This window comes from Mangifera indica, chromosome 9 (assembly GCF_011075055.1).
Source record: "Mangifera indica cultivar Alphonso chromosome 9, CATAS_Mindica_2.1, whole genome shotgun sequence".
Lineage (NCBI taxonomy): Eukaryota > Viridiplantae > Streptophyta > Magnoliopsida > Sapindales > Anacardiaceae > Mangifera > Mangifera indica.
Window position 1 is genome coordinate 16,493,815 of NC_058145.1, and position 26,662 is coordinate 16,520,476.

General features: G+C 36.0%; 2 protein-coding genes and 2 pseudogenes across 3 annotated transcripts; 2 read left to right on the top strand and 2 right to left on the bottom strand.

Annotated features, from left to right (window-relative positions):
- Positions 1-92: 92 nt before the first annotated feature.
- Positions 93-3,985, top strand: LOC123225317 (annotated as a pseudogene).
- A 777-nt stretch (positions 3,986-4,762) lies between these two features.
- Positions 4,763-7,444, bottom strand: LOC123225310 (receptor protein kinase-like protein ZAR1). The gene is made up of 2 exons (XM_044649244.1): positions 5,750-7,444; positions 4,763-5,616 (listed from the first exon to the last, which is right to left on the bottom strand). Exons 1-2 carry the CDS (start codon positions 7,194-7,196, stop codon positions 4,964-4,966), a joined length of 2,100 nt encoding a protein of 699 aa, XP_044505179.1. The 5' UTR covers positions 7,197-7,444; the 3' UTR covers positions 4,763-4,963.
- Positions 7,445-8,240: 796 nt separating this feature from the next.
- LOC123225314 (protein PLASTID MOVEMENT IMPAIRED 2-like) lies at positions 8,241-11,020 on the bottom strand. 2 transcript variants are annotated; one of them, XM_044649248.1, is made up of 3 exons: positions 10,560-11,020; positions 10,246-10,360; positions 8,241-10,153 (listed from the first exon to the last, which is right to left on the bottom strand). In XM_044649248.1, the coding sequence occupies exons 1-3, from the start codon at positions 10,613-10,615 to the stop codon at positions 8,417-8,419; spliced, it is 1,908 nt and encodes a 635-aa protein (XP_044505183.1). In that variant the 5' UTR covers positions 10,616-11,020; the 3' UTR covers positions 8,241-8,416. The 2 variants fall into 2 exon arrangements, with proteins under 2 accessions (XP_044505183.1, XP_044505184.1); XM_044649249.1 differs by having other exon boundaries at positions 10,447-11,020.
- A 2,730-nt stretch (positions 11,021-13,750) lies between these two features.
- Positions 13,751-23,153, top strand: LOC123225308 (annotated as a pseudogene).
- Positions 23,154-26,662: the final 3,509 nt, after the last annotated feature.

Here is a 26,662-nt window from a genome sequence, read left to right on the forward strand (position 1 = left end):
GCGGAGAACATGATGCACCTAACATAGCGATCTTCTCTTAAATCAAACAATTTGCTACTGCCCAGATGGACAATTCTCCGCATCATGTTCTTCCTCTTCCTCGCCAACTTCATCAGGTTTGTACCTACATGTTTTTATATCATTATTCGCACCCTACCTTTATTCATTCTTAGTCTATAAGAACATGAAGTGTTCGTTCATCTCACCAGAACACTTGTTCTGATACTAGAACTCCCAAATTTTCATTCGAAACCCCTGTTCCTGAATTCGTGTCACCGTATGAATATTTAAGTTTGAAGGAAAGTGTAGCTAACTTATCTTACATGCAGGATCAATTTTCAGCAAGAAGAGAAATGCTTTCATAGGTAATTAACAAGCTCATGACAACCTTAATATTTATACTGTAGTAACAGTGTGTCAATTATTATTGCAGTAATCTATTTTTAATAACTTTAGATCACCCTATCCCTTAATACAGGCGTTGCTGTTAGTGTGGTGGGAATACTGATAATCCTCTGTATATTTCTCATGGGCGGCAGTCTAAGACAACTGCTTACATTAGAAAAGGCTGTCTTCTTCTGGAGGGATAAAACAGAGAACGATAAAAAGTTGGAGGCCCTTGTTAGAAGCTACGGGTCTCTTGCTCCAAAAAGATATAATTATTCAGATATTAAAAAGATAACAAAATCATTCAGCAATAAACTTGGTCAAGGTGGCTATGGCGATGTTTACAAAGGAATGTTACCTGATGGTCTTCCTGTAGCTATCAAGGTCTTGAAGGAATCTAGGGGTAATAGTGGAGAAGAATTTATGAATGAGGTGGCTAATATCAGCAGAACATCCCATGTCAATATAGTCACTCTTCTAGGGTTGGTTTTGTTGCGAGAGAAATAAAAGAGCTTTGATTTATGAATTCATGCCTAACTGGTCTTTAGATAAATTCATATATGATCAAGAATCTTCAAGTATGAACCAAAAATTGGATTGGAAGACAAAGTTTCAGATTGCCGTTGAAATTGCAAGAGGACTAGAGTATTTACACAGAGGTTGTAGCATCAGGATTGTGCATTTTGACATAAAACCTCACAACATTCTTTTGAATGAAGACTTTTGTCCAAAGATATCTGATTTTGGGTTTGCTAAACAATCCAAAAATAAGGAAAGTATCTTGTCAATGTTGGAAGTAAGAGGAACTATTGGGTATTTTGCCCCGGAAGTATATAGTAGAAACTTTGGAGGAGTCTCTCACAAATCTGATGTGTATAGTTATGGAATGATGATTCTTGAAATAGTAGGAGGAAAAAAGAATATTGATGATGCAACATCCCACACCGGTGAAATATATTCTTCACATTGGTTATTCAAGCATCTTTTGTCAAGCGAAGAACAGTGCATTAATCTTCTTGGGGTTGTCACTGCAGAGGAAAAAGAGATGGCGAAGAAGATGATCCTTGTAAGCTTGTGGTGCATTCAAACTTTTCCATCGGACAGACCATCCATGACTAAGGTTGTGGAAATGCTGGCAGGTAGCCTAGAAAACTTGCAAGCTCCACCGAAACCTCCAACGTTTTCTACAACTATGTCACCATCTAAGCATATTCCCCTGCAACATCACCAACGTAAACTTGAATCACAGGAAGAAGCCAGCAGTGAGCCGAGCGAAGAAGAAGAGCAGAAGCTATTCAAGGAAAAATGCTTTCCCGGATGAAAAGAAGAATAAAGAAAAGCAATATGCAACTAAATTGAGAATAAAGTATATGTACAAATGAGAGGAGAGGGTTTTATATAGAAAACCTGCTACCCTCCATTCTTGACTTTAATGCATGCTTATATTCTTGCATTCACACTAATTTGTCAATCTTGCCTACGTGGTGGAAGATCCACCATATATAATACTCCCCCTTGGATTTCCGCCACTTACAGATAATTATATTAACCTTACTAAAGAAAAACCCAGTGAGATAAAAACCAAAGCAAAGGGACATAATTATTAAATGTCCTATAAGTTGGTGTCGGACGTGCTTAAACTGCCTCGTTAAAAACCTTACTAGGAAAACCCAGTGGGACAAAATCTAGTGAAGGAAAAAATAATATTTGCACTTTGAACACAGTGCAAATATTCCAAAGTCGTTCCCTCGCTTTACTTGAATTTTCTTTCTTAGCTTTGATTTAACTCTCTCTGTGTAACACAATGAACCCAATTCATTAATGGTTCTGTTTCCTGGAATGTGGACTCTCCATTTTCCACCAAAATGGCTTGCCTTTTCCTTCTTCTCTTCGCTGTACCAAGTTTATATGTAGGAATATCAAAGGCCGTTACCCTTTTTTGGGGACAAGATGGACCCGAACCTTGTGGCCATCCAGACATGGAGCTCATTTGTGAGAATAATACGGCTACGACGGTGATCAGTGATAGAAATACCTTATTTTAAATATGTCATAAAAATGGAAGTCTCATATGGGACAATCTGAGGTAACACTATGAAATAAGAAGTTAAATATTAAATTTGTTTCTTTCAGTTCATTAAAATGCTTTTACTATTTTGAGAATTAGAGAAACGTAAATAAATTCTTTTGGTTGATTTGATTGATTTGAAAGGCAAATAAATTTTCACACTATATCTTTTGGTTGATTTGAAAGCTGTTAAGATATAGTGAGAAATTATAGAAGCTGGTAAAAGGAAATAATCGGACCTGGTTAGTTTATTATTAATGCTATTATGTGAAATCGCAAATTGAATTGAATCTACTAATACTTGACTTGGTTACCATTGAACTGCTTTAAACGCGTTTTCATAGATTTTCCAAGAACCAAATAGGAATGAAATTGTTTTGAGGCATAGTTTTGATTGTGTGATTAACTTTTTACAGTGATATAAATAGCTTGGGAAATGCTATATCGAATGCGCAGATTGGAACTTTCCAAGACCACATTGTTCCTGTTGTTGCAATGGAAAATAAGGTTTCTTTCAACGCATATGAATCATGGGATAGTAAAATTCGTGAACCTGTCTTGCATATGCCATCACATGGAACAGTTCAGGCTTCAGTGTATACATTATCTGCACAATTGGATCAGCTGCAGGGACAACAAATGCAATTTGTACAATTGGGTGGTCATTATGTACCTCAAAACCCTACCGGAGTAGTGCCGGTTGCCTCTAACTATCCTGTGCATAACATGCTGTCACATCCACAGCAGCTGCAATATCTGCCTAGTCAATCATACCCGGTATATGTTATGCCAGCTGATCAGGCCCAAATATATGAGTCTTCTGTGCAATATGGTTCCAAAGAGATTTTGCCAGTGGTTTCAGGTCGGCCTCCATTGCATCCAAATTCTATGTTAATTTCTTCCCAAGTAGCTCACAAGGATGTCATGGCAACCCCACCTGTACCTGAGTTCATCCCACCAGTTTATAGAACAACCCAGGTTGTAAATGCACCTATCGATGTCAATTGTAATGAAAATAAGCAACAAAATGTGGTTGAATCCCAAACACATAGTCAGCCTCAGCTAATTGATCTTGGTTCTGGAGAAACTGCTAATTACTGCGATGAATATAATGATGACCCTGCACTGTCCCAAATATATAAAACTCAGCCACTGCCCCCCTCTTTGCTCCCTCAGTATCAAACCATGAAGGCCTCAACATTACCATTGTCAGAGGCTTTGTCACAGTCGCATTTGAACAAAGTAAACCGATAGGCTAGAAGCATATGGCCAAAGTAAGTCGGTTATCTGAAGAGAAGAAACAGTTTTGGTAATGGAGTCAGGGTGGGTAAATTTGAATGCTTTTGCTTGTTTTATCATTTTGGTGGTATTTGTTCCTGTTTGATATACAGTTAGAGAAATCGGCCACCAGTTTCTTTTTCTTTATCTTTCTTGTCATGCAATGTTCCATATGTTATCTGATTAAAGTGTTTGAGATTATGTAGTGAAAATTCAATAATGATACTTGCCTCAAGAGTTGTATAGTTTTAATTTGATGTAAATATGTTGCTTCTCTGATCTCGATATCATCTTTGATGACAATGAAGTTCTGGCTGCTGAATAAATTTAAATTTGTTTGTTGTCTGTGACTGCACTTCTTGCACTTAGAATTTTATAAGGTTTTGTCAATTATAGTTTGTTTCCAATAGTGTTTAAAAAGTACTTGATTTGGAAAAAGAATATGCGTATTAATGTGGTCTAGCGCATGATAGCTGTGAAGCTTTCTTGACATGAATTCTGAATCTGCAGAAAGATTGTGATTTGTGAACTAGAACTTATCCACTCCACCTGTTCTTGGCACGTTCCTTTTTGTTTTTACCATGAAGGCTTTTTGTTCATTTTTCTTGCGAAATCTTTATCACCAAAAATTCAACATTTTGAGATGGTCGAACTGTTATCCTATTGGAAGGCATTGCCTGCACCCTGTTGCTAAATTTATTCTTCACACTTCAGTTTGGATGAGAATTTATTTGCCTCTCAAGAGGCACTTTTTAACATCATTTTGGCATGAAGTAATTTCCCTTGTCATTATCATTTATAAGATTTTATGTTAAAAAAATGCAACCAGTTAAAAGTCACAAGTTTGATGTATTTGAATTATCCATCTTTAAGTGCTTGATTTAGTTCACTGACTTTCAAAGCAATGAAAGTTTTTAGTTTACTTACCAAAAAAACAAAAGTTTTTAGTTTTGTGCAGTCTGTATGACGGTCGTGAAAGCCATTGATTAGAATAAGAAGATAAAACTAATGTTGCTAGAAAAATTCTAATTCAAGAGAAACTGGGAAGAAGAATCCGATAAATATAGGGAAGGAAAACATTTTTACCTAGCAGAGCCAGATTAGAAACATAAAAGAAAACTATGTACGGTGATACTAACTCGAAAATCTTTGCTCCCCTTCATTAATCGTGGCACTCATCTGGCATGTCTTTTATTGAGTGAATTCTTTTACTTCATCAAGCATGTTCTGTTATTCAATGGGTGATGTTAGTCTGTCCAAACTATCAAAGACATGCCCCATAGAAGGTCTCTTATCAGGGCTCTTACAGACACAGGCAAGAGCGATTTTTAGCACAGCAGCCATCTCATCTTCCTTGTTGAGATCACGAGCTAAGAGGGGGTCCAAGATATCTATCATCAGCTTCCCGTGCTCAAGCATGAGATGAATCCATTGAACAAGATTCATTTCTAGGGAACCTATCTGAATCATTGGCAGCTTCCCAGATATCATCTCCAGTATGATTACTCCATACGAGTACACATCCCACTTCTGTGTTGGCTTTCTGACTTTTGAAAATTCAGGAGCTTGATAACAAGAAGTGCTCAAGGTAGAGTTTCTCACGGTAAAATCACATGGAGAACTCTGTTGTGGTGTTCCATTGGTTGTTTGTTCACATAGGGATGCTTGCGATTCCTCAGTTATATTAGCAAGGCGGCGAAGTCCAAAATCAGAGATATGGGGCTCCATGTTTTGTCCTAGCAGAATATTGCTGGGCCTCAAATCTCCGTGGACATACCTTCTGGGGCTGAACTCATGTAGAAAAGCCAATCCTCTTGCTATTCCTTTTATGATTCTCAGACGAACAGACCATAAGAGAGGTCTGTAAAACATTCCAGCTTTCCCTGATCAATTTTGAAGAATTAAAATGGTTAGCTAATGAACATGTATGATTATCATGGAAATTATTAATTAACATTGGGCAGGCAAAGAAGAAAGAATCAAAATTTGCAAATTCTTCTAGGAGGCAATACTTACCATGAAGTGCAGTGGTAAGGTCACCATTGGGTATGTAATCGTAGATGAGAAGCTTCTCCTCGACAGACCAGAAATAAGCACGGAGACTGACAATATTTAGATGCCTAAGCTTTCCAATCGCTTCCACCTCAGTTTGGAACTCCTTGAACCTTTGCCAGCCTCCACGCCCCAATCTTCTTACCACCATGGTTGGCCCATTGCTCAAATCAACTTTATACACAATGCCAATTCTGCTCTTACCCAGAGGGAAAGCTGATGCTATCAGGAGGCGCTCAAGATCAAAATCAACCTGTGAGTCTAATGGCACAAATTCATACTGCTCCATAACTTCTGATAAAGTTTCCAAGTCATTTTTTGTGAAGCAGGAAATCTTCTGTCTAAGTGTCAACTTTTCTCCTAAGGGGCTGCTGCCAACACCGTTGCCCCGCTTACAGGCACAAGAATCCTTGTACCTGTGATAGAACAACATCCCGATTGTGCAGATACCCACAACCATGGCAATGGAAACAGCTGCAATCACTGCTCTGGAACTTGAATGGACTTTCTTTGGTTTAATAGAAGGGTCAGCAGGGTCGGGTTTAGGAAAAGTTTCTGGAGGACATAAAACTTTCAAAGGGGGTCCGCAGAGCAAAGGGTTGTCTATGAAAGCCGGTGGTCCTAAATTTAGTAGGCCCGCAACTTGGGCTATGGGGCCGGTAAGATTGTTATGGCTGAGATCTATGAACACTTTCTCTGGAAGGTTTCCTAGAGTTGCTGGAACAGAACCACCGAAAAGATTGTGAGACAAATCAAGAGTATCCTTCAAGCTTGATAATTGGCCAATGTCGTTGGGGATCAGACCACTCAATTTGTTGAAGGAAACGTCAAGCTTTTGAAGTGTAGTTAAATTGGTTCCAAAACCATTTGGGAGAGAGCCATTCAAACTGTTGTTATTGAGGACTAAAGCTTTTAATCTCTTGCATTGAACTAGAGATGAAGGTATCGAGCCATTAAATGAATTTTGAGAAAGATATAGAAATCGTAGGTTGGTGAGATTCCCTATTTGAGGAGGAACAGGCCCAGAAAATGAATTTCCTGATAGGATCAAACTTTGTAAATTTGATGCATTGAAGAGCTCGATTGGTAAACTTCCATAAAAGTTGTTGTTCCTGAGATTAAGATGGTGAAGAGAAGAGAGCTTTCCAAGATCAGGTGGAAGAAACCCTGAAAGATTCTTGTTTGGAATGCTGAGAGAAAGGACTTTTCCTTCTCTGCATACAACTCTCTTCCATGGATACGATCCACACGGATTATCGTCTGAGTTGTTCCAATTGTTTAGATAGCCTTCTGGGAAGTTCTGTATGGCTTTTTTGAAGGATAGAAGAGCAAGTCCTTCAACATTTAGTGAAGCCACAGGAGGATTACAATTGCAGAGGAGAAAAGTCAAGAAAACAAAAGGCAAAACCATCTCTGTGAAGAGTAAATGAAGTGAATTCAAAGCTGAAAGAAAGGGCTCTGAAGAATCACCTTAATACTCGACAAACTCAAATGGACGTAATCTGGAAGCTGGAATTGACAAACATATTTTACGTGATTTTTCAACTAGCAGTGCTCCTCTTTCCTGGCGTTACACCGCTTATAGTCAGTTCGAAGTATTGACTGGGCAAACACAACTCATGCAAAGTGCAAAACCACTTTGATTTCCCAAAACTGGAAAACTGTTTTTGGTATTTCTGATTCCAGACAAAATTATTTACAATTTATAAACCATTCTTCTTTATCACGCAAGCTCAATTTTTAATGTAAAGGGTGTATTTTCTATCAATTAATTTGCATATGGCATGCTTTAGTATTTGCAAACACAGTAATCATATTTAATTATGAGTCTTACATTCAGTTTTACTCGTCAACAAAGCACAATTGTTTTTGTTTATATTCTATTTTAAGAGTGTCAAATTTCATATTCTTTTTCTGTGTCAATACTTTTATATAGTGAACAGAATTAGGCAGGGTAGTGATCATGTGTTTGGGATGGTTGACATAATGAGGATGAGGTTCCAATATTGCTGCAAACAGCGTGAGTTAAGGCGATGATTGGTGCATTTAGATGTTGGCAAGTCAAGTGAGCAATACAATGAACGGTCTATTAGGGATGGCATGACAGCAACTAGCGCTTCCATGGTCCAACCAATAACTAACAAATTGACTAACTCCATGGTCCAACCAATAACTAACAAATTGACTAACCAATGCATCGATTTTCTGGTTGCCTAGACTTCGGTTTCACCGTGAACTTTAATTTATGATAAATTGCCAAACTACGGTATATATACGTTGCAATCGGAATCTGGTTGCAGTATATATGGCTTTGACTTTAGCCTGTGCTTAGTTGTTTAATTATTCAACTGTCTTCAAAATAAACTTGCTCAATTGGGTTTCTGGAAGTACAATATGATGATTGTGTTTCACACAAGAAAATTTGAGACTTTAAACATATTGTTACTGTATGAGATGCAATAGAAACAGAACTCTCAATTATTATACAGGAATGCCTCACACAACTAACCAGAGCTTCAACTTTCCAAAATATGAAAGTATGAATTGATGAAACTTGGAAAGCCAACAGTTATTACGTAAATATCACCTGATATTTAAGCTTGTAAAAGATCTTCAAACAGCTTTGAGATCCTAGTCAGTGTTCTTGCCACTAAATAACTTAGCAAAACTTGGCATCACCTTTGTTTTCCTCTTGACATTGAAGGAAGTTGATCGCGGTGTCTTATTTGCAGGGGAGGCAGATTTCTGATACTTCCCCCGTCTTGATGGAGTTAAATTGCCACTGGCTTTCATAGATTTTCTTGACAATCTGGGCTGCAAGTTTTTGGCTTCTGGTCTTTTTCCTTCCCCGTGTCTCAAGTTCTTTATTTCCTGCTCTACCTTTCTCATTGTTGAAAGTGATCTCTCAGTTCTAAACACCTCTTTCTCTTCATCCATTCTTGTTTCTTTGATTTCCCATTGAGCCATTTCAATTTTCATTAGTATTTCCTTTTCACTGGCCTTTAAAGCTTCAATCCATGCCTGAGCTGCAGCCACTTTCATATCTGCAAGTTCCACAGCCCCAGCAGCATGCCCAGTTAAGTACTCATATTCAAACTTTGAAATGGTAATCGATGAACCATTCTGTGATGCAGAAGCTCTCGATTGCATTGTGCTTTTTATGAGAGATTTAAGATTCTTAAGAGCTAAAGCTTCTGATAATTTCGCTTCCTTCAGCTCTTGCATTGCAGCTATCAACTCCTCTCCAGTCGAATCAATTTCAGATTCAGTTTTCTGAATTCCTTCCTTGATGGTTGCAGTTTCCTGAATTATAAGCTCTTTCTCTTTCTTTGCAGCTTCAGCTTCAGTCTTTAACTGTTCAACAGTAAGTGATAGATTACTTACAATTGCTTTAGCCTTTTCTTCAGCTGCAGAAACATCTTCCAGCTTAGATTTTGCTCTAAGTAGCTTTGAATTAAGATTTTGAACAATCGAATCCGACTTGTGTTCTGCTTTCTCTAACCGCACTGTTTCTTCAGTCACGTGCTTCATCTCATTCCTTATTACATCCATTGAAGCCATGAACTGATAACCCTCATCCCTTTTTAAAGCTAATTCTTTCTTGGCCACCTCTAATTCTTCCATGACTGACCTTAACAAAGGCAAACCTCCCAATTCCTGAAAACTGCTTTCTGTAAACTTTGAGGTGTCATCTCCTTGGAGCCTTTTGTCCATTCCTTTGACACATTTTAGTGCATTTTCTAACACATTCACATCACTTAGTGTGACAGCCAATTTCTCTTCAACCTCCTTAGACTGCTCAATCTCCTCAACTATTTCTTTCTTTTTCTTCTTTGTTTCCTCCATGGCGAATGAGAATTCAGAGGCTTTTTTCTCTCTTTGGGCTTCAATCTCTTCAACCTCTTTCAAGGCTTCAATTCGTGCCAACTCAACCAACACTTGTTCTTCATTTACTTCCTCAATCGCTTTCCTTAGCGTTTCAACACTGATATTAGACCACATTTTCGAGCTTGTTGTCTCAATCTCCTTCTCTGCCTGCGATTTTTCTTCCAATACAGAAGCCATATCAAGCTTAAGCTTACTCAATTCATGTTTCACAGCCTCCAATTCTTTCATCACTTCTGCATACCGATAACTCTCCATACGCTTACCAGACTTCTTTAGCGTTTCATTCACATATTTCATCTTCGCTTCTGCCTTAGAATTTGTATCCTCGATCCGGGAAACCAGGTCTTTGACTGTGTTTCTTGCAACAGATAATTCGGACTCAGCTTGAGCTTTTACAGACTCTGCCATTCTTCTGCTCTCTCTGTACCTATTAATATCTCTTCTCGCCTTGTGGAGCTCTTTCAGTCTTGAAGACGATGTCTTCAATATGATAAACATAGATAAAATTTCCAAAACAATTATATTAAATCAAAAGCAACAACACCAACAAGAAATTTGGCAGCTAATTTTACCTCTTGAGAGTCCATCTGGAGTTTCCTCACTGAAGAAGTACCATCAATGAACCATTCTCCATACTTATTATCTGCTGCTTTCACTGACCCATTTCTTCTTTTATCCATCCTTAACCTGTTTCATAACAGTAAGAAAAACTCAAAAGATAAACATGAAATCCATGCAAGGAGTTTGAAGGAGCATGAGATTGAAAGACATACCGGGTAATTCTTCTGAAGGGAAAAAGGTGGAGAATTGTGTTCAAGTTAATGTTTTTGTTGGTTAAATTCAATAGAATAAAAGACAGAACAGCAAAGGAAGAAGAAAGAGTAACCTGTGTTGTGACGATTGGTTGGTGTTGGATGGATCGCCAGCCATGAAATATTCCATTTTCCGCTTTATTTTCGTTTATTTAAATTCCGGGAGGTTGGCAGCAGGAACAAAAACAAGTTTTTTGTCAGGTTCATGGAAAATAACACCGTTGATATTTTCAGGCACAGTACAGAGACAGGCCAATCTACTGCTACGTGTGAAGATGCTCAACCACGAGAACAGAAAATTTTGAGACTTGAAATAAAATAAAATCATAAATTGTGTTCATCCCCTCAAAGAGAGTACCCCCCACCATATTCAAGCAATAAAGCCTGCTTAAAATTGTCGGTGCTCATAAAATTAACCTGCAAATCTCCTTTGAAACATGAAATTCGATCAGCTCTAATGACTATTGTTGTTGAGCATATTCTACCAATAAACTCTACTAAAGGAGATTGAAAATCAACCATAAAATATTTTGATGTATTCATTATTATCATTGACCTAATTACTGAAACATTTTATTTTGGCCAAATGACTATATACCACCCATGGTTTGATACAAACTCAACTTTCCATCTATTAATTACCAAAAACATAAATATCCATTTATTTGTTAAATTTTATTATTATTATCAGGGTTAAAATTGTAATTTAATAAAAAATTTAAAAAATAAAAATTTATCACATTTCCATCTCCTAAGTTTAAAAACTAACAAATTCTCTCACCCAAAAAATTGAAAAACTTATATTTCTCTCTAAGGTTTTTTCAGCACACTATCAAAGACAATGACGATATTATCCCTCCCTCCTAGCTTCTCTCTCAGTTCTATTCTATTTCCGACAGTTATCGATCAAAGAAACCAACAAACAAAGATCATTCTTCTCTAGACAAAGACGAATGATTTGTTTTTGTCGATCAATTCTTCGATCAGTAATAATTGAAAATAAAGTATGATTGAGAGAGCAACTAAGAGGGAGGGAGAATATCGTCCTCATCGTTTTTGTCTCTAACCGCTAGCAATGATGGTTGGAAAAACTCTAAAAAAAATATTGATTTTTCAAACTTTAGATAATACGAATTTTGTTAGATTGTTAAATTTAGAGAGAAGAACTATGATAAATTTTTAAGTTTTTTTAAATATTTTAATAAATAATAATTTTACCCCTGACAGTAATAATAAAATTTAATAGATAAATAGGTATTTAAATTTTCAATAATTAATATGTAAGAAATTAGATTTACATCAGAGCTTGGGTGGGAAATAGTCATTTGGCCTTTTATTTTTTGTATCACCAGAGCAGTTAAAACTTAAATCTCATCTTTTGGTGTTTGTAAATCTCAAATCCAAACTCTTTTGTGATTTGTTAGGATTTCATATTTAGCCAATTAAACTAGCTTTTGAAACAACCTTTGCAAATAAATTTTGAAACTTCGATAATGGCAAAGGTAAAGTTAGGAGTTAGTAAATTTTCCCCTTAAAAAGAATCAAAAGGTAATTTATATTATCCACTTTAGGTGTGATCAGTCTGGAGAAAACAATTTGTGTTCGGTCATATTAACATGTTTAAATATAACTATTGAGTTTAATTAATAATAAAAAATTAAATATTATTTTAAATAATATTATATAAATTTATTTTAATGGAAAAAGATTATTTTTTATTCAAATTTTAGCCCAATTTCAAAGTCACGCCCAAAAGAGATGAAAAACCTAAACTTCCACCCATGACCAAACTTCTGTTAATTTTTTCTATTAAAGATATGGGTAAAATAGTCATTTTATTGCTTATATTAAAAATTATAAAATTTATTACTTTTCTCTCCCTCAAGGTTTTAAAAATTAATATTTCACTTTGACATAAAGTTTTTTAAAAAGTAACATTTTCACCCCCAAACTTAGGGTTTTCATATTTTTCAAAACTCAGTCATCCCTCATAACTTTCAAAAATAGCAGTTTCACCCTCATTCTTCAACTTCATCTTTTAACGTCATTTTCGAGCTCCTCCTTCATTTGGTGCAATGACGGTGGTGCAACGAAGAGATCTTCATCTCCTCGTCGCACAGTGTGATAAAGAGACTGAAATCTCTTCGTCGCACAACCCACATGACGAAGGATGATGCTTTGTCTCTCGTAGCTCATCATGTCGTCCTTCGTCTGTTCTTTTAGATCTGAATGACATTTCATCGTCTAAATCTGAGTGACGAAAGTTCGTTCTTCATTGTCCTTTGTAATCAAAGAAGAGAGATCAGTGGAAAATGTTGATCATCGATGTAGTCGGAGAAGAAAGCAAATCTTATGGGTAAAATTTAAACTTTTCAAACTTTGAAGATGGATTGAAGTGTTAGTTTTTAAAATCCAAAAGGGTGAAATGTAAAATTTTGACGTTTTAAAATTTATAAGTAAAATAATGATTTTATCCCTATCTTTAATTAAAAATTTAGATGATAAATTGGTCATAAATAAGAGTTTGCATTTTTTATCTCTTATAAGTGTGATTTTAAAATTTGATTAAAATTTAGATGAAAAATAGCTCTTTCTTCTTATTTTAAATATATAAATATCATATAATTAAATATTATTTTATTTTAATTTAAAATTAATTTAATTATATTATTTTACTTCAAACATACAGAGACAAAATAAAATTACAGTAAAGTTGAGAGAGAGAGGGTAAAGGTGAAATGGTATGAGAAGGTTGGAGCAACATTGATGGAAAGTTGATAGATTTGGAGGTGAATTTAGATCGATGAGAACTTTAAGGAGAGTAGACTTGAAGTCGTTTATGATAGAAGAGCGGTGGGCTTCGAGGTCGTGGGTTGTTTGTTTGGAAGCATGTAGACTGTTGGGAACAAACCATTGGCAAATGGATCGAAGTCTGAACGGGAGTTAAAAACTGAAAAGGTAAAGAAAATAAAGGAGGAGGCCTCGCGAGAAAGAGAGGAGAAAGAAGGATCGAGATGGTTGGAATAAGTGAGGGACCAGAAAGAGAGAAAGAGAGAGAGAGAGAGAGAGAGAGAAAAGAAAAGGGTATGTGGACGAGACGGTCGGATTTTTTAGCTGCCGTTAAATCACCGTCCAATTCTTTTACGTTTAAGTTTAACTGATTAAACTGAATAGTGGGTGTGAAAATGAAAATTTTCAAACTTAAAAGGTAGAAAGTTAATTTATCAAAATTTGGGAAAAAAATAATTTGGCCCTAAAAAAAAAAAAGTTTTAAGTTCCGTCACATGTCTTGGCGCGAGGGAGGTGCAATTGTTTCTATCGCAAACCGTTGACATATTGACGGTGTTTCAAATGCCGATGCCCAGATTTATCTGCAAAATAAATTGAAGATTATTTTATTCCTTATTATAATTTAGTTTGTATGTATCGTCATGGATTTAATAAGGAATGCGTGTAATTTCTGAAATTATTTTGAAAATAGTCCTAAAAAAATAATTGAACTGTTTGATTTTACGCAGAATCCGAAGTTGACACTTCCAAAACCTACCGACTCTGTTGGTTTTACTGGTAACACCGAATCGCTTCTTCACTTTTTTCAACCACTCTGTACGGCAGCAGCAGACCAGTTCGTGGTTGGTATGAGCGTGATTACCAGAGAGTGAAGAATGGATATAGAGAGATCGTCGCTGTGCAATTGCGTGGTGAATTTCTTATTGGAAGAGAAATATCTGTTGACGGCGTTCGAGCTCTTACAAGAGCTCCTTGAAGATGGCAGAGACGATCAGGCCATTCGCCTCAAACAATTCTTTTCTGATTCAACTCAGTTCCCTCCCGATCTCATCTCTCGCTTCAACTCTCTTCGAGGTTACTCCAACTTCTTTATCTTTAAAATGCTCACTGTGCAAATCTAGAGATTCGAAGTTACAGTATGAAATTATAACGTTAAGAAACTGTGATCAGAAGCTTTTGCTTAGCTTTTACCTTATATAAACGATGCGTTTTGATTGTTGAACAGGAAATGTTGTTAGATTAGGCTATACTCTATATTGAATCATAAAACTTAAAAACACCAGTGGTGACATGGCATTCCGATAAAAATTAGTTTGTTGTTTCTTTGGTGGTGATTGACAAATTCTTATTTTGAGCATTCAAAGTTTATGAAACCATATTCAAGATTCATTGTACTGTGGGGAGCTTTTAGTTCTGATATTTGATTTTTATAGTGTGTGGGCTTCATTGTTCAGTGACAATGTAATGGAAGTTAAAATTTCATTTTTTGAATGGTCACTCAAAGGGAGATTAGTTATTGATTGTAAATGAAGAAAAAAAAAAGAATTGATATTTGATGATCTTTAATCATATTTGTCTATTTAAACTAAATATTTGGGTGTCTTTTGTTATTGGATATGAACATAAGAAAAAGGCTTGTCATTAGAGTTGAAAACATTAAGATGAAGTCAAATGATTGTGGAAAACTCAACTCCTTTCTTTGAGGGTTTACTAAATTTGTTTTTTCACAGAGAAATTAGTAGTAGGTGTGCAGAAGGAAGAGTAGCATGACATTCACTAATAATGCTGTTAAAATGTCTGCGATGGAGGGAAGAGTTTTTTTTTTTTTTCAGTAATCAACAACCAAATAATTTTGGTACAATCTTCTGAATAAACTTTGTCAGACAAGTACATGAATTCTCATAATTTACACCTTTATGGCAGCAAACGATGAACATTGTTGATATTGTGCTGAAATATTTTCTGGGCAGCAATTTTGATGCTTTGGTGTCACTGTTTTATTTTGAATTGCAGTTGCAGATCCTCAGAGTTTACTAGAAGAAAAATTAGCACTGGAAGAAAAATTAGCAATTAGTGATTATGAACTCCGTTTAGTGCAAGAGGACATTACGAAATTAAAGACTGATATAAACAAAAAGACTGATTTACGACAGGATAATTTGCATGGTATGTTTTCTGTTTGGGCTTTGATATTTGGAACTGTGAAATTTTTCTGTTTCCCTCTGAATAACACCTAACACATTTTCTGCATTACTCTGTGTTATTTGGTTAACTGTGATCATCATACATGAGCGCATCACTTGTCCATGATGTGTTACATTTTAGGAATTAATGGAACAATCTAGGGCCAATATTTGCCAAAAAATATATAGCTGCACATTAAGGAGTTTCTGTGCAAAAATAATGACACTTTTCTTCATTTTTGAGAGAAAAAAATTGACACTCATGCAGTTTTGTCTTGTCTTAAATTAGAATGTAGTTATACATCCCTCAGGGTAAGTACTGCATAACAGTTGAATGCTGATATCAATGTTTCTGTCCTTATTTAGAACAAATTATGGATCTTTAAGTAATGTTCCTCCTTTGGTATTAGCTTATACTCATTATGCTTACTTGTTAGCTAGCTCTATGCTTTAGCCTTTTGTGAATTCCTTTTGCTATTAAATGCATTTACAGAGTTAGATGCTGATGACAATGTACAACATGGAACTGAGATCCAACGAAAGAAGAGGGATGCATTTTTATCTGATTTGGGTCCTTTGAAGGATAATGAACGAAGAGATCTTAACTGTGCTGTAAAGGAATATTTACTTCTAGCAGGGTACTGGCTTACAACAATGACTTTTTACGAAGAGGTATGTTAAATTTTAATGTATATTTCATTTTCTTTGTTCTCTTCCTTTCATAATTTTATTTAAGTTTTGTTTGTGAGAGTTTAATTCTGAAACTATTAATTTAGGATAGATGTCACTGACCTCCTGTGAGGTTTTCTGATTGTTCTCAGATCTCTTAATTACAACAAGTTATGAGAATAGGCAGGGACCTGCCTTGATTATGCAAATTGTTCATTTGTTTATTGACCTCCTTTTGACTTGAAGACAATTTCGTTGTTATTTTTTATTTAATTTCTAGAAAGCTAAAAAAGACATATCATTGGTCAAAGGGAAAGTCATTGAACAATTTGGAATGCAGGTCCATGCTTATCTTCAAAACTTGTAGTTCTTATGTGTTTAGTTTTTAACTTTATAGAAAATGTTGACATTAAGAGGTTAAAATTTTAAAAGTAGCTGAATGTGTGTCTGTCTATTTGTTTGAGTAGCTTGTATTAAACATGATCCTAAGTTGTCAATACTCTTATTTCAGGTTACAGACCAAAGCTTAGATGTTTTGGAGAACACACCTGCATGTGTACCAGATGCCTTACGGCATTATTATTATCAGTATCTTTCATCCACTTCTGAGGCTGCTGAGGTATATTTTAAGACACAAGTCTAGTAGACTGGTTGCTTTTTATGCTTATATAGAGACGATATTCAAAAGTTTTGTGTGCTTTTTTTTTTGGGTTCACTGGGAGTAATACGAAGAGCTCAATGTGTGACCTGCGTTTTCTTGCTTCCCCTTGATGTGTATTATCTTCATGTTCCATTTCTTCTTAGGTGGAGTGCAAGATGTGGGGAGTAAATGATTGGTACCGATATTTTTATTTTGATTTAGAAATTCTTTTGTCTGCATGAGTATCTGATTGATGTTTTACATAAGACAAATTTGTTATCCTTGCAGAATTTAGTTAGCTGGTCTTGATCTCAAAGAATTGTTATAGCCCATAAAAGTGATCTATTTATTTGTAGCCATGTTATCTACAAGAGTTGGAGGATTTAACGGATGCTTTTAACCGTCAAACTGATAAGGATTTTTTATGGTGTCGATTGTTATAGGAGCTCATTGGTGTTTGAGTTTGATTATTGTATATTATCTTGATTTTCAAGAACAAAGAAAACACATAGCATATTTTTACATGTTTTTCATAGAGAAATGCATTGGAATGTAGTGTTTATTATTGCAAGATTTTTTGCCAACTTGTGTTAATTAGAGAAAAATGTTTTTCTCACTTTTTTAAGGTAGTCTTCCAACTTATGTCTCAACTAATACTTGATCAAACTGACACAACATTCCAACTAACTTAGTAGTTACCAATTGGCACTGATCTTTCAAGTTGCTTACATCTTGGTGACCGCTCAAAAACCTTAAAAATATGGGTAGCAATCATTCTTAATATTGAAATTACTTCATTTGTGAAGTTTGCCCTTGTGATTTACCAGATAATAAGCTGAATATACAATCATGCTTCAAAACTCATGGCAATTGATACTTTGAACTGTGATTTATGTCATATGTTTTTTTTGCTCATGTTAGTATGATACCATGTTGTACATACATTTTGCTTTCTTACATTTTGACTGACTTTTATTTTTTTATGTAATGTTTAGTCCCTTAATAGTGAATGCATAAGTTAAATGCTCTTAGATTTTGAACATTGTAGTCTTGGATGATTGATATTAGTAATTTTCTGTATAATTATTATTATTTGGAAATGAAAATTTCATCTGTCATGGATGTGAAAATTTCTGCTTTTGTTAAATTACCTGTATATATATAGAATTTGCTTGTCACTATCTTGTCTGGAATTGTTGTGGTTATCAAATTTTTTTATCTCTTTGTTGATTTCTGGTCCATTGTTGAAGAAACCTCAATCTCTTCTTTAATTTAGTATAGTAATTTTTAATCCAAAAAATAAAAGATAGTGAAATTCCCCATATATATATATATTCAAACGCTCCTTATGCTGCAGGAGAAAATTGCTATGCTTCGAGAAAATGAGTCATTGCTAAAAGCAAATGAGAGTTTGAATATTGAAAAGGAGAGCTTACTGAAAAGCAAAGAAGTTTCTGATGGTCAAATAAGTTTATTAACCAAATCATTAGAAGCGGTTCATAAAGATCTTAAGGAAAGGGAGAAATTGGTAAGTTCACTCTTTAACATTCTCGCAAGCATTTTTCATTTAATACTCATATGTTGGCATATTCACTTATGCACTTTTGCAGGTGCAAGATTTGAGGAAGGCTTTGGAGCACCAACGGAAGGAACTTAATGATTGCAGAGCTGAAATTACTGCACTCAAAATGCATATTGAAGGATCCTGTTCTTCACAGAATTTGGTAGCTCCTGATGTTGTTGTCCAATCCCAGTCCTTGGAAAAATACAAGTAAGAGATAAAAGCTTTGCGGATGGAAATTGAAAGATTAAAGGCAAAGAATACTAATGCTCCTGACTCTGTAGGCTCTGTCTATTCTGAGTCTACACAGACAGAAGAGAAAGTAGTTGAAGTGGATGAAAATAAATCTGTAACCTCTTACCCAATTAGTATGGTTGAAGTTTTAAACAGTGAAGAAGTTCAGTCATTGGCTACTCGGATCCTTGATCATAGCACAATTAAACAACCTGAGGAAGCCTCACAAGAGGCATTGACAAATCTTTCAAATGCAAATAATGATTTAGCAAACAGTGAAAGTATTCTCAAACAGAATGATGAACCAACTCCAGAGGACAGTGTGCTCAATTCGAAATCAGGCTGTCTTAGCGATGAAGCTGACAAAACGGCAAGTTCATTCTCCATATTTAGGATAGCATATCCTTTCACCTTGGAATTCTATCTTTTGTCTTTGTTTAGTAAGGAATTCATGTTGCAGTGTTTGTGAAATTTTGTCAAAATTGGGAATATTCTATGTTGATCCACTACTGTTAAAAAAAAAATCTAAAACCTTGAAACCTTTTTCCCTTTTTCCCTTTTTTTCAATCTAAACTTCTTTGACACAATTTAGCTGAGATATTATTGTACTTTGACAGGGTTTAGGAACTATTCAGATCCTTGCAGATGCCTTGCCCAAGATTGTTCCTTATGTTCTGATAAACCATCGGGAGGTTTGCCTTGAATCAATTTATTTTTATGAATGCATGTCTCTCGAACTTTTGTGTCGAGATTTACTTCTCATAATTTTGTTAACTATAGGAGCTTCTTCCTCTGATAATGTGTGCAATTGAGCGCCATCCAGATGGCAGCACACGAGATACCCTGACCCACTCACTATTTAATTTGATCAAACGTCCAGATGAACAGCAGAGAAAAATTATAATGGATGTAGGTGACTGCCTGGAATACACATTTATATGTTCCCACAATCCTGTAGGTTGACCATAATCCTGCTTCATTTGTCTTCGTTTCAGGCTTGTGTTACCCTTGCTAAGAATGTTGGAGAGATGAGAACAGAAATGGAATTGCTTCCTCAGTGTTGGGAACAGGTGAGTTCTGTTCATGCCTATGGAGGGACCTCATAGTTTACTTAATGTATCTCATGTTCATAATTTTTGGTTGCAATTTTCTTCTTTAATGGATCACAGATAAATCACATGTATGAAGAACGTCGGTTGCTTGTTGCACAATCATGTGGAGAGCTTGCAGAATTTGTCCGGCCTGAGATTCGTGATTCTCTTATATTGTCTATTGTGCAACAACTGATAGAAGATGCAGCAACTGTTGTTCGAGAGGCTGCTGCTCATAATCTGGCCTTGCTGCTCCCACTCTTTCCGAATTTGGACAAATATTTCAAGGTCAGCCTCACTAAATATGCTTCGAGGCAATCATGGCGAAGAATTCTGACTTGACAGTTTGGCTACAATGTAAGCTCTAGAACAGGTTGATGACACATGGTCTAGGGATTGGAGCCTTTTGCCTTTACCCTAATATGATGGCTTACAAGAAAAGAAGTAAAAGAATAAAATTATACATATATGAAGCTTCTCCAACATCTCAATTCTGTTTGTTGATAGGTGGAGGATTTGATGTTCCAGTTGGTCTGTGATCCATCAGGAGTGGTGGTAGAAACTACACTTAAAGAACTACTTCCTGCTGTGATAAATTGGGGAAACAAATTGGACCATATTTTGAGAGTGTTACTTTCCTATATCTTGAGCTCTACTGAGGTATCTTGTTTGTTGCCATTGATTTCTCACTTGTAATTTCACAACTGGTTTGTGATGCTTTTTCCTCTTCAATGTTTTGCTCTTCAAATATTTTCAGCATTGTCCACCTCTTTCTGGAGTCGAAGGGTCTATAGAGTCACATCTTCATGTTTTAGGTGAAAGGGAGCGCTGGAATATTGAAGTTCTACTGAGAATGCTGGTAGAATTGCTTCCTTTTGTGCAGCAGAATGCAATTGAGACATGTCCGTTTTCGGCTGCTTCAGTATCAGAGGGAGCTTTTCCTAGTTCCTTGCTTGAATTGTATGCCGGGTAAGCTCTGCTTTCTATTCAGTTCTTCTGATTATTTTGTTCATTTCTTGGAGGAAAAATTATTTGTTCTTTTGAAAAGAAACTACAACATTGAATACTTCTCTGAGATTCTTATATCTGTCTAGGGGACATGTTGAGTGGCCAGCATTTGAATGGATGCATGCCAACTGCTTTCCTGATTTGATACAGCTGGCCTGCATGTTACCTCAGAAAGAAGATAATTTGAGAAACCTAGTTACTAAGGTATTTCTGTCTTATCGTGCTTTTTTACTTTCCATTGCTTGTCTTCATTTTGTTCTTTGCACTTGAGAATTTTTCTTCCATTTATTGCTAACCTGGAGAATGATGTTGCAGTTTTTGTTGGCTGTGTCAAAAAATTATGGAGATTCTTACCTAACACACATTATGCTGCCCGTATTCTTGGTAGCAGTCGGGGATAATGCTGATTTGACATATTTTCCTTCAACCATTCATTCAAGAATCAAAGGTAATGGACTCTTTATGTTTGTTGGTATTGTTTCAGATCTTGTTTTGTTATCTAATTGTTATTTGATTGCAGGTCTTAGGCCAAAAACTGCTGTGGCTGAGAAACTTGCTTCTATGTGTGTACTGCCGCTTCTCTTGGCTGGTGTTTTAGGCTCTCCTAGCAAACATGAACAATTAGCAGACTGCTTGAGAATGCTGTTAGTTGAAGGTGCCATGAAAGAGAATCATTCAGTGAAGTGCAGTGCTGAGATTAATAATGCTGTCCGCTTCATCTGGTTGTTTAGTGATGTTCAGCTTTCAGCATTAATTATTTATATTTTTCTCCAACTTATCGATGTATTCTATAATGCAGCACATTTGAAGAATATCATGGTATGGTATTTAATATTTTGTGGGAAATGGTCGTCAGCTCCAATGTTGATATGAAAATCAATGCTTCCAATCTTTTGAAAGTTGTTGTAAGTTACACTACTATGATGTGTCATTGGCAGTTACCCCTAACATGAATTTTCGAAACATTGACTTCATTTATACCGCAGGTACCATATATTGATGCAAAAGTTGCCTCTACTCATGTTCTTCCTGCATTGGTTACTCTTGGGTCTGACCAAAACCTGAATGTGAAGTATGCCAGCATAGATGCATTTGGAGCTGTGGCACAACATTTTAAAAATGACATGGTGTGAATTTTTTCGGTTTTGACTTAATGTTTAAATTATAATGCAGTCTCTGACACTGCCCTAATAAATTTGACATTGTAGATTGTCGATAAGATACGTGTTCAAATGGATGCTTTTCTTGAAGATGGATCCCATGAAGCAACTGTTGCTGTGGTCCATGCATTGGCGGTAGCAGTGCCGCATACAACTGATAGACTTAGAGATTATATCCTAAATGAGATATGTTCTTGCTTAAGTTTTGTTTTTGTTTTTTATTTTGGTTTCTTTGGGTTTTATTTCTTCTCTTTTTGTTGTGGAATATATGCATTGTTTCTAGCATTTCAGTGTGTTACTGGTTTCATGTTGTCTAGGTCATCAGTTTAAACTGCTATTTCCTTAGCTTGATATACATTTGTTGTCCAAGATATTCCATCTTTCAGCAATACCAACTTCTTCAAGTGATCTTGTGCGTCATCGTGAAAAAGCTAATGCTTACTGTGAATCAATTCGTGCTTTGGATGCTGCAGGTTTACATCTTCTCAATTATATTTTCAGCATAACAAGTGCAGACGGTTATTTTAATTTGTTCGAGTGAACATGAGCTGTCTTAAAATTAGATTAAAGAAATGTAATTCATCAAATTGCATTTCTGAGTTTTTATGTTCATCTTACTTGAGACATTTCTGTTTTACAAACTACATTGCCTTTCTGTCAACTGCCTTAAAAGCGGATTTGCATTTTCAGTTTTTGTTGTTTTGATGTTTAACTCAAATGCTGTGCTTGTTTTAGATCTTTCTGCTACCAGTGTCCGGGACTTCCTGATACCTGCCATACAAAACCTGTTAAAGGACCCTGATGCACTGGACCCAGCACACAAAGAAGCCATTGAAATAATATTGAAAGAAAGGTCTGGTGGAACTCTTGAGGCCATCAGTAAGGTAGTGGGTGCTCATCTAGGGATTGCATCGTCTGTTACCAGCTTCTTTGGTGAAGGCGGGCTATTAGGCAAGAAAGAAATTTCAGAGCCACTGCCACCACCACCTGAGCTAGTGGAGTCCTCATCCACAGTCACCTTGCCAGTTTCTCCGGCAGAGGATACTAGATTCAGGCGAATCATGAGGGTGAATTTCACGGACATGCTCAGGAGCAAAAGAAAGACTGCAGAAGATAAATGATGTTTTTTTTTTGGTCTCCCAGTTCAGTTAAGCAAAGACCACCGTGCCATTATTTCTTCTTTGTTATTTATTGACATTCTTAGTAGATGGGTAGTTTTCTCCAAATTCTTAGAATGCAGATGTGGATCTCAATGCTTCACCTGAACTTGGCGCCTTCAACTAACTTGGTCATCTTATAAAACTTTCCTAGTAATGAATTATGATTGAGAAACTTGCAATGGCTCAGTCCTATCTTGGTTGAGAGATGATCAAACCCATAACCAAGTAAATGAATGTTGAACAATTTGCAAGGTGTATTTGGGGTTTGATTCTTCTAAGTTCATATGATCAAGTAAAAATATTTTAAAGTCAAGCTGTATGTACATCATGAGAAACATTCGCCAGAAAGTGACAAAGCGAAGGTAGAGTTAGGGTTGGATTCAACTTCAGATGAGTACAAACTCGTTTAAGTTTGAGCTCGTTAAGTTTCTTGGTTTAAGTTTGAGCTCGTTGAGTTTCTTTCAAAGTTGTTTTAGTTTAATTCTCTTGATGGCAACCTAAATGAACTCCACAATTAGCACTAACGTTGAAATACTGTCATCTGTAACCCTATTTACTATTGAATAATTGTATGGCCATGAAAAAGACTCATCTGTTTATCATAAATTCTTGCTGCCCCAAGTGTCCACTGTTATGTCTGACTATGTGTTTAAGAGAAAAGAACTTGGGAGAAGGACTATTTCCCACCCAACTTTTGATGCATTTTCAAATTGGCACCTACGGCAGATGAAAATCCAGTTTTCCCACCCGTGACCAAACTGCCGTCCAATTTTTCAGTTAGGGACAGGGGCAAAATCGTCATTTGCTATTTAAAACCTTAAAACTTTTAAATTTTACCGTTTCCCCCCTCCAGGTTTTAAAAACTAATAACTAACCCATCCTCAAAGTTTGAAAAGTTTAGATTTCACCCCTGGGGTTTGCTCCTTCTCCGGCCACCATCGACGGCCGACGCATTCGACCGATCTCCCATCTCCGACTACAAAGGACGACGAAGGACGACCCTTCATCGCCCAGATTTGGACGACGAAGCGTCGTCCAGATCTGGAAGAACAGACGAAGGACGACGCTTCGTCGTCGCGTCTTCCAGATGCGACGAGCCACGAAGAGAGAAGAGAAGAGACCTTCGTCGAAGCAGACATCCCAGATCTGGACGACGAGCGACGAAGGGAGGTCTCTTCGTCGCACCACCGCCGTCGCACCAGGAGAAGGAGGAGGCCGGTGACGACTCCGGAGAAGACGTCGGGAGATGAGGTTGAAGAATGGGGGTGAAATGCTAGTTTTGAAAGTTATGGGGGGCGGCTGTATTTTGAAAAATATGGAAACCCTAGGTTTGGGGGTGAAAATGTTAGTTTTTAAAGTTTAAAAACTTTAGGTAAGGTGAAAATGTTAGTTTCTAAAACCTAAGGGGGGTGAATGGTAAAACCCTCACATCAATTTTGAGAAATTAAATTAAGGGGTATTTTGGTCATTTCATCTAACAAGGGTAAAATAGACCTTTTACCCTTATGCAAACAGATATCATCCATTTTAACAGCTCATGGGTGGAAAACTGGATTTTCATCTGCCGTGGGTGCCAATTTGAAAATGCATCAAAAGATGGATGGGAAATAGTCCTTCTCCCAAAGAACTTTATCCAATTAATGGCACCTTCTTACTTCCAAGATTTTAATGTTGATTGCTCAGGAATGATTATGTTACTGGTTTGTTTGTGGCTCCATGTGCCAACTCCCCTACAATTAAAGGAGGATATGAGTCTCCTCACCGATTACCAAACTATGCATCTAAACATTAATGAGGGTATGGGAAATGCACCACCAAATCCATTCTTGGGATCTTTATTTAGCAGATATGTCCACTGCACATGTCTGACGGGTTTGAATTTTTTGAATAATATTGGATTAATATTAATTAAATAATTATTCTATACCGAACCGGGTTAGGTATTCTTTAATCCTTCACCTGGCAAATATCATTTTAACACTTATATTGTGAAACATCAATGACTTCATTTTGGTAAATTTGAAAAATTACATTTTAATCAGCCAAAGGATTTATTCCCACTTAAGTTTTGATACATTTCTAAAATCATACTTATGAAATTTAAAAAACTCATAGTCCTATCAATGAACCAACTATTATTAAAATTTTTTGTTTGAAATAGGGATAAAATTGTTATTTTATTAATAATATTAAAAAAATATAAAATTCATTACATTTTCTTTCTAAGTTTTAAAAACTAACAACTTCATTTTTACTTAAAGTTTTCTAACTTTAAAAAGTCATGATTTTCCCCCCAAACCTAAGATTTTTCTTCACCCTTTCGACCACTATCTCAAAAGCTGACATCCTCTACTCTCAACCCTAAAACATTAGTTAACGTACGATAGGATACAAAGGCCTCTTCTCTCCAGATCTTTTATTCTCTAACGAAGAGACTATCTCAAATCTCTTCGTCAGAGATGAAGAGATTTGAAGAGGGAAGACATCAATCAATGTTTTAGGATAGAGATGAGAGGTTGTTGGCATTGGAGATGATAGTTGGAGGAGAGAAAAAAGAAAAACCCCTAGGTTTTGGTTGGCGGTGGATGGGTAATTTTTCAAAGTTAGAAAACTTAACTTTAGGTAGGGGTAAAATTGTTAGTTTTTAAAACTTAGGAAGAAAATGTAATGAATTTGATATATTTTTAATATTATTAATAAGATGACAATTTTACTTTTATCTCTAATAGAAAATTTTAACCCCATTAAGTTATAAGTAGGACTTTCGATTTTTTAAATTTCATGAGTATAACTTTAAAAACATATCAAAATTTGGGTGAAAAATAGTCTTTTAACCATTTTAATCTAAAGAGCAATATTCATTTTATTTGAGATGGTTGGTTACATCGGGCCAACCCTAATTTTTAATTTTTCCAAAAAATGTTATTTTCAATAGTTTTCAACTTTATAATGATATATTATTATATAATTAAATATTATTTTATTTTTAATTTTAAATTATTTAATCATGTTAATGTATAAAGATTGTGAATATAATTTTATTCAATTATTTCATACGGCCTCTTTGACTAGTTTGCTTCCTGATGGGCTCATTTAAACGAAATGGGACCAATGCTACTAAATTCACCAGGTCCCATCTCATTTAATTCATTTGCTAACTGTGACAGTTGCTTCATTCTTCCTCTATAAATTGACTACTCAGAACCACTATCTCGTCGCCAACCTCAATCAATTTCTACTCTTAGTATCATCAATCAAAGGCTCCTGCATCAACAATGAAGAAGATCAACGCAGCTCTTTTTGCAGTGTTGAGTCTGGTGGTCACACTCGCACTACTTAAGGAAGTGTATTTGGCGGAAGCAGCATGCAGCGCGACGGAGTTAAGCTCATGTGCACCAGCTTTCACATCGTCGTCGCCACCTTCGGCCGTTTGCTGCAGCAAGCTCAAGGCGCAGAAGCCGTGCTACTGTCAGTACTTGAAGGATCCAAATCTGAAGCAATATGTGAGCTCTCCCAATGCTAAGAAAGTTGCCAGTACTTGCGGTGTCACCTTGCCTAAATGTTAAATCAAAGCTTATTATCATAAGCTTATGCACGTGAGTTTTATTATGAATAAATAAGAAGTAATAGTAATAGTAATAGTAATAGTAAAGAACGGTGTGTTTTGTTTATCCTTACGTG